Below are 9,229 nucleotides of genomic sequence, written 5' to 3' on the forward strand. Positions count from 1 at the left end.
ACAACTGATGCCAGAGCAGGGTGAGTAGCTGCTTATATGCTCTGGATGTAATTGAAAGATTAAGGTTCCCTCCTCTTGAGATTATGTTTGAGTTTCACTAATTTAAAGATTAGATGGGTTCACTCCTCCCGAAATTACGTTGTGAACTTCACTAAATGGAAAATGCAGTTTAGAAACCAATTTATTTTTAATATGCTTGTGTTGTTAGTAGTGTAAGGATGGATTTCACCAAGACTGAATTCAAGATTTCTATCCTGTAATAAAACAATAAAAACTCTCTAATCTGAAGCGAGGATCTGTGAGAAAGAGCATGTGACAAATACCCAGCTCAGCCTCCTCTCTTCCCCCCATGCTGAGTTCCTGACTCCTCACACCTTCTTCTTCCTCTCAGGCCATGTAGACCTCACAAATTTATGATCTTAGGTGTTTTAAGTCACTTCAATGTAAATGCGTCTGGTGCGGCTGGTAAGATGGTTTCACTCCCACATCAAAGAGCAAGAATAAAGATAACAGAGCCTGTTCTCCTGGTGTGGGAAATGCCCCAATCAACCATTTGTTTGATTCCCAAAAACCAGGCGTGTGACCATTTGGAGCACGAGAAAGGTCCGACAAAAGTTGCATGAATATTTGGGTGCTAAATGTTTACTGCTCTTTTGTTAAGATTTGGGTATTTAAAGGGACTTGGCAAACCACTCAAGGAAGAAATCTGTAATCAGAGCTTCCCGCACAACTGCTGTGTGTATCTCTCTATTTGCCAGGTATGCTGACTCTTTGAAATTCTTTTTAATATTTTGGTTTGAATTGTATTTTGTATTTTATGCTGATCGGTTGGGTGATGTATTCTGTTTTGATTATTCTTATTGATGTTGTATCCTGCCTGGCAAATTAATAAATGTTATTCTTGATTCATTCTGTATTAATCTTAAATTCATTATTTCTAGTAGATAAAAGCGAAGGTATTACCTCAAATCTGTGTTCAGGATTGTTCATACGGAAGGTTTGATGGATGGAGCATAGAGCACGTCAATTGAGTCCATTCTGATTTCTGACAATCACTGTCTTAAATAAGTTGCAGTTTTTCGTAAATATATCAAAACTATGCTTTTTGTTACGAGTAAGCAGAGCGCGACCGACTTAAAGGTAGATATTTACCCTGCATCCAATGTTTAAGATCAGAACTGACGAGTTTGTGATCGGGAAGAGCATTTAATTCGGCCGAAATGACTCTTCTAAAGCGATACCGGGACTGCAGTGAACCAAATATTTGTAATTATAAGATAATCAGAAAAATCTAAGATCCAAATTTAAATACAACTAATCACGATCAGCTGTTGCATCGGACACATTTTGTAACTAAGAGTCACTTATAATTGGAGTCAGATTAAAACTATTCATGGAGTCAGATTTTTAATTAGACACAAAATTGTATTAAATTAAGATGATTTTTCAGTGCCAGAGGACTTACACGCAAAGTACCTTCGACCAGACCACTAGACGCCGTCGTTGGGCTAGTGGGTGGAACTTTACAGTGGTGACCCCGACGTGATCCTCCAGTCTCAGGCGAGTGACGTCATCTGGCGCGACAATTCAGATCCAAACAAGGAATGAGGTTTGAGATTCTCCTTCTCTGTCTGCAGATACTGTGGTAAGTCCATGTTTTGTTTATCTTTTTAGAAACGTTTGAGGGAAAACCTAGACGCACCATATATAGACACATTTGTAGAACGGGTCGGTATACCCAGGATAGACCGGAACCGAAAAACCCGGTGGTGTTTGAGATTATTAGAGTAACAACATGGCTTATCAGGGAAATGGTAGTTCGAGTGTAGACAGAGAAATAATGGAATCGCACGCTTTGAAAATAAAAAGACCTCCTTTTTCGTCTGCGTAACAAGGGAGTAGATTTTGAGTGGAACAATGATCAAATTCTAGCCTGGTACGTTACCGAAGGCCGAAAAATTGGAAGCTAAATCTTCCTATCGAAAATTACTGGTCGCGATTGTTTATATGCTGCGTCGAAATGATTTGGCTACTATTGCAGAAAACGAACGCATAATAGCGAACATAAAAGAGCTAGAAGCAACGCGATCAGATGAGCTTAAAAAGCTCAGAGCACAGGTCGAAGCATCTGTGTATGAAAAACAAACTTGGGCAAGACAGGGCGACGCGATGGAAACGCAAATTAAAAAGCTCGAAAACAAGTTAATATTGGATAAAAAATACACATCCGCTCTTGAAGAGTGCTGCGAGTCTGCAGGGTTTCCCGTAGCTGCGGTTAAAATAGCGGCGATAAATTCTAAATTCGGAGGCGAGATAAACAGTGATAGTGATGAAGATGATGTTGCTGCTTTAGCAAGCAATGTTAAAGATAATTTGTCCATCACTGAGGTTCGTAGCCGAACTCCAAGGACAAAACCTAGTTCGGTGGTGCGCGATTCCTCTCCAGAACCCGCAAGTGATATGAATTATCGCCCAAATAGACCCGAAGAGAGACAATACAGTCCCGTAAAGACTCGATCTAAAACTGGCGCTGTTCTTAGAAAACCAATGAAAATTGCTGTACTTAAAACAATGACTAACGCTGATGATGAAGTCACTACCATTAGCCGTCCTTTAACTTGCGAAGAATGTACCAAACACAAAGAAGTTGTGGGAATGATGCCAAGGAAAGGCCCTTTCCAACCCTACTGGGACAACTTAATGCTACAAGCATCAGTGTACAATTTAGAGGTCCGAGATGTTCGGCAGATTGCTCTCCTCACTATTCCAGAGGAGCTAAAACCAAAAATGTCCCCTGAATTGAGATCTGGAGAAATTGTAATTAAAAGAGAAGATGAGAATGAAAACGACGTGTATGAAAGATTGAAAGAAACTTTATTAGAGTTAAGGGGACCAACACACGCTGAGTGGAATAGGATTTTAGAGATAAAACAGGCCAATAAAGAGCCATTTGAAATGTATGCGGAACGTTTATGGGTGACGTACAAAGAGCATTCAGGCTTAGAAGATGCACAGCGCGATCAGGAAGTTTTACTACAACTCCTGAAAAATAATGCAGGATCTCACATTCAGCAAGCGTTAGTGCATGGAGCCGATCCACCTGAGAATACCTACCGGTCATTGGTGGATTGGGCTTCCAAAATAGAAGCCAGACTAAAACAGACTAAAGCTCGTTCCGTCTCAACAACGCAATGGTTAGCAGAAGGAAACGGTGCTACAACTTCTGGCCCTAAACCTCAATCACAATTTCGATGCTATTATTGCAAAAGTAACCATAGCATTCAAAATTGTTTTAGATTGAAAAAGGCACAAAACAACCAAACAGGGCGCTCTAAAAATGACAGTGAAATTCTAAAGCGCTTAGGAAATTTGATTGCGAAAAAAATGATGCTCCAGAGAACAGCCCAAATAAAGCCGAAAATCAATCGTCAAACCAAAACAGCCCATACCAAAATTTGCAGGCAGATCTTGCTGTCCTACTAGCAAAATATGACAATCCCCAATAGGGGTGCGTGGCCTCCGTTACTGTAGGAAGCATTATCAAAAGCAGCAATCGAATCAAAGTAAGAGCTAACCTTGGAGGCCGGTTAGTTAACATCCTAATTGATACCGGTGCCGCCTGTTCCTGCACAAATATTCCACTACCCTTAAGTACACGAACGATCCAGATTAAAGGTATAGGCGACACTTTGATGACAGCAACCCAAACACAACCGGTCCAGCTCGATTTAGGCATGGTAGTGTTAAACGAATCGTTCTGGTATTTACCAGATAACAGTGAAGGAACTGTATTGGGAATGGACATTATGAGAAAACATGGTTTTGTAATTCATTGTTTTGAGAAACAAATTGAAGTGCAAACTAACAAAACAGCAAAGAAATGTCCGTCTCAAAGACATGCCAGTATTATGTCCATATCCAATACAGATCCGATTCAACTTCTCATCAACAAACACAGCGAGGTTTGGGCTAATCATGAACATGACTGTGGCCTCATTGACTTTGAAGTATGCATTGAGGGAGAGCCCCCTCCCCCACAGAAACAATATCGCATCAAGCCAGAGGCAGAGATCGCTGTTCATGAGATAGTGAAACAACTTGAAATTAGAGGGATAGTTCGACGATGCAGTTCAACTACAAATTCTCCGTGTTTACCCGTTCCAAAACCCAACGGTAAATGGCGCCTTTGCATTGATTATCAACGTCTCAACAAAGTGTTACCCAAAGCAACACCTATAGTGGCAAACCCTTCTACCATCTTATCACAAATCTCAACCAGTGCTTCGTGGTTCACAGTGCTTGACATTAAAAATGGTTTTTGGTCTATTAAAGTCAAAAGAGAAGACCAATGGAAGCTAGCTTTTACTGTAAATCAAATGCAGTACACATGGGAAAGAATGCCACAAGGCCTTCACAATAGCCCAGCCATTTTTCACAGAGCTGTGGCAGATGTGCTCGCTCCCTTATTAGGGACTGGTGAAGTCGTTCACTATGTAGACGACATATTGATTGCTACAAAAGAACCACTCGAGAGCCACTTGCAACTGGTTGACAAAGTGTTACAGATGCTAGGAGACGCAGGCTTCAAAATGAACAAAGAAAAAGCCCAAATTGCGCAAAGAGAAGTACATTATTTAGGGTACACTCTGACTCAAAGTCACAGAGCTTTAACAGATGACAGAAAGAAATGCATTGCCGAACTGCCCCGACCTCATACTTTGAACTCGCTGCAGAAAGTGTTAGGTACAGCAAACTATTTACGAGATTTTATCCCTGATTTTGCAAATACTGCCGCACCGTTGTATTCGCTTTTAAAAGGCAAAACCAAGCCAAATGATGTCCTTGAATGGACTGATAAACATGAACAAGCGTTTACCAATTTAAAACAACGATTGTGCGCCGCGCCCGCCCTGGGCTTGCCCAGCCCATCAAAAAACTTTCATATTCAAGTTGACGCACATGAAATCACATTAAGTGGAGTCTTAGCTCAGGAACATGGGGGAAAACTGCGTCCAATCGCTTATTACAGCCGGAAAAAATCTCTAGTTGAACAAGGATTTGACCCATGTACATAGCAGGTACTCGCGGTGCATTGGATGCTAAAAACAACAGAACCCATTGTTGGCTTTCAACCTGTTGTTATACACACAATGCACACGCCTGTACAAATGTTGTTGCAAGGCCGGATAAAGGGAGTTTCCTCCCAGAGATTAGCGAGATGGTTAGCAGACATTCAAGCACGTGAAATCACAGTAAAAAACACGCGAATCTTGCCACATCTGCTCGGAGATGTTGAGGGACTTCCACACACATGCCAGCCTGAACAAGAGGCACAAAGCCTTGTACATGACCAGCCACTACCAGGCCAAGTATATGTGTACATTGATGGTTCTCGATTTTGTCAAAATGGTCACTTCTATACTGGCTGTGCAGTGTGGGCTCCTCATCTCTCCGATACAGATGCAAAACAACAGTTATTGTTTAAATTGCCATCTAACATATCCGCACAGGAAGCTGAACTCGTCGCATTGCTAGAAGCAATTAAGGCACACCCTGATCCGCTCTGCGTATATACGGACAGTCGTTATGCGTATGGCGTGGTAACAGATTTTATGGCCCAGTGGCAATTGCGTAATTTCCTCACGTCTGCCGGAACGCCTATAAAGCATTTCAACACTATAACTGCAATTTGGCAAGAAATTCAAGCGCGAGAAGCCCCCATTTCCGTTGTAAAGTGCGTGCACACATCAGCAAGAACCCTGATGTGCATGAGAAAAACAATAATATTGCTGACCAATTGGCTAAGCTGGCAGCAGTGAAAGGTGACGTATGGCAAAAAAAGAACCACCCTCTGCTTTCTGTAGCAAGTGCGGCGCAAGTTACACCCATAGACCTCAAACAGTATCAGCAAGATCTGTGGGTCTCTGATGGAGAACTTGCGCCACACTTGAAACATGATCAGATGGTTAACGTAATCGAAGGCATAGTCATCCGAGATGGAAAATTTGTCGTTCCAGAAGCGTTACAAAAGCCAATAATTAAATTGTATCATGAATATGCGCATGTGTCTGCAACAAAGACAGCACAGTTGATACAAAAACAATTTTGGTGGCAAGGAATGACAGCTGACATTGAAAGATGGTGTAACATCTGTCTAGTGTGTGCCTCTATTAACCAGGGAAAACCAGGTCGGACAAATCTGCGCAGGCCAGAACCACCTAAAGGACCCTGGGAGTCCCTACAAATGGATTTCATTGGCCCGCTACCCAGTGCCAAGGGGGGGTATCGATATTGCCTCGTGATAATTGATAAATTCTCAAAATGGGTTGAAGCAATTCCCACTCGCAATAACACCGCAAACACAGTGGCACGTGTGATGGCGAACCAAATCATCCCCTTTGGGGAGCACCAATCCAAATTGAATCCGATCAAGGAACTCATTTTACTGGACAGGTTATGAAAGATATGTGCAAAATGCTGAACATTAAACAAAGATTGCACGTATCATATCGGCCACAAAGTTCTGGAATGGTTGAGCGCGTTAACCGTTCCATCAAAGAAAATATCTCCAAGCAGATAGCTCAACACCAAAACAAGTGGATTGATGTTTTGCCCACTGTTCTGACTGTGCTGCGTGCAACCCCATCAAAAGCTACAGGCATTAGCCCATATGAGCTTATGACTGGAAGGGTGATGAAGTTGCCCATTGATCCAGAAATTTCCCCAGCAGACCTGGGGCCTTTAATGCTCGCAACACAGCAGACTGTTTTGGTGCAATTGCAAGAAAGATTGAAGGTGTTGCACGCTCAGGCTGATCTGAAACGACAACAGTCAGACCTGACAAATGATGCACAGTTCAACCCAATCTCTGAAACAAAATTTTCAGAAGGAGATATTGTGATGGTACGCGTTTTTGTAAAACAAAATGCATTCTCCCCTAGATGGCATGGGCCCTATGAAATTAAAGCTGTCTGCAACAGCTGTGTGGCCGTGACCATCAGAGGAAAATTAAAATGGTATCACATGTCCCAGTGTAAACGATTCAAAGGTTCATTGAATTAATTATGATCTTTCCTCTCCATAGGACAGTCACTGCAATTCCATGGAGGCCGGATTCCAGGGCGGTGTCTGGACCCAGCTGTATCGAGTTGGGACAACGAGTCACACTCACACACACCCTAGGATGCGGGAGATGGGTATGGAAATATACTAAGGGGCCATCCACATCTTACACTCCAATTACATACAAAGAAATAGTCACATGGCCTCCCGGATTAGCACCGGAACCAAATTGTGTAACTAAAATCTGCTGTAAGACAGGTTCTACCCATCTCCCAGACACAAACCTCACAGGTTACACACTCGCACCAAAAATGGAACATAACATTACTACCTGGAATCAACTTAATGAGTATCCGGGTTCAAACATTGGTAGTCAAGAGTTAGTGTATAAAATCAATAATTATGGTCAAGATCCCAAAAAATGTTACTCCATTAAGGATCTAAAACCATCAACATATAAGTGTAGACACGCTACAACACATAATAATACACATTTGAAGTTTACTGAACTTTTTTTTAACCTAACAAATCCTAAACCAAAAAATAATTTGAAAACATTTGTTTGGACTGGACGAAAAAGAAGGAACATACTGTGTGGGAAAATGTGCGGCAAATATGGATGATTTTACTAGCCCTCATAATTGTTCATGGACATCGCATCATTGCTTTAATTTAACCACCTGTGGATACAAAAAGCCCACACAGTGTCCAAAACTATATCCCACCCCTCCGGGTGGCTTTATCAAAGGAAACATAAACAAAACTTTGCTTCATGATGTTAATCTTGTGATAACACATGTGACGTACAACATCTCTAACATTTTGTCTGCTTATGTAGAACATTGTAATCATAATGATGAAACCTATACATGGCTACAGTCACGCATCGATGATTTAGTTTCTGATTACAAAAACAGACTTGCAGTCCAAATTCCACCTGCTCGTACTAAACGAGACCTATTTGGAAATATAGCAGGCCTTTTTGGATCAGTAAATTCTATATCTAACACTTATAAAATCACAGGTCAATCTCAATTTTCAGCATGGTTGGCAAACCAGGTGGCCACTGGTTTCCAACACATCACTAATAGTAATGAGAACATAATCAAAGCGGTCAGATCCGAAGCGCAGGCGCTTCTGACGACCAGTAAAGCAATTTTCAATCAGACCCGTACCATCGAGCATGACTTAGCCTGTAGAGTGTATGCACAAGATTTGTTTACTGCAGCAAGACAAGAAATTTTAGATCTTCGTCTTCATAAGACGCCTAGACATGTTTTAAATGATCTTATAGAAATTTTAGATCTGCATAGATGGCTTACTTCAGAAAAAATGAAGAACATTAACTATCCTGAATTGTTATCAACATTAATGATGTATAATGGAAATGAATGTATTGGTTGTATTGGGTTTTTTGCCACTTTCCCTTTAATTCACCCAGATCAAGTCTACTTAAATTCCACTACCATACGCTCCATTGGCGTTGTAGTGAAGGATCAGATCATTAAATGGGACCATCTTACGGGGTATATTACTTTGAAGGGCAGTGAAACCTTATTTACCACTCGCACCTGTTGTCATGAAACATCTAGTTACACTATCTGTACCTGCAATAATTTACAACCTTTTTCTGCAAATGATTCTAAACTCATTAATGTGCAGTCTTTACATGGCCATTCCGATGCTGTCCAAGTGTCTCATACTCAGTGGTGCATCGTAAGCGAGATGAATTCCTTCACTTACGGAGGTCTACCCCTACCCAGTGACCAGCATTTGTCCTCTGTATGGCCTATTTTCTGACAGGAACTGCAAAACCTGTTCTCTTTGCCACCGGGTTGTTTGCTGTGTTCTCCTGGAGTTTGAGGATTTCCATGACTCTCAAATGCTTGAACACCATGCGTTCTGGTACATTACTCTGCGCTATTACGGTGCTGCATCACCTTAAGAACTGAAATAGGCAAACTTTCTTGAGCAGTGGCCTCTGAACAAAACATTCCAGATTCATTAGAGCAATTCACCTCATCTAAGAAGTGAACATGCTTTTTAGCCCCATCGTTGTTAAGAGTTTTGGGAGACTTTTGAGCATTTAGCTTAGCCTTGAGATCTGCAATGGTCTCTTTGTGTTTTTTACACTTTTCAGTCAGAACTAATTGTTCAGCTAGTAAAT

At 41.5% G+C, this 9,229-nt stretch overlaps 1 protein-coding gene across 1 annotated transcript; it reads left to right on the forward strand.

Moving 5' to 3' along the window:
- Positions 1-7,677: 7,677 nt before the first annotated feature.
- Positions 7,678-8,862, forward strand: LOC137037181 (uncharacterized). Its single transcript, XM_067410993.1, has one exon. It carries the CDS (start codon positions 7,678-7,680, stop codon positions 8,860-8,862), a length of 1,185 nt encoding a protein of 394 aa, XP_067267094.1.
- Positions 8,863-9,229: the final 367 nt, after the last annotated feature.

The sequence above is a fragment of the Chanodichthys erythropterus genome, chromosome 15, assembly GCF_024489055.1.
Source record: "Chanodichthys erythropterus isolate Z2021 chromosome 15, ASM2448905v1, whole genome shotgun sequence".
NCBI lineage: Eukaryota > Metazoa > Chordata > Actinopteri > Cypriniformes > Xenocyprididae > Chanodichthys > Chanodichthys erythropterus.

What these genes read in the sequence shown, in the direction of transcription:
- LOC137037181 (XM_067410993.1), top strand. Translation starts at nt 7,678, where the DNA reads ATGGATGATTTTACTAGCCCTCATAATTGTTCATGGACATCGCATCAT.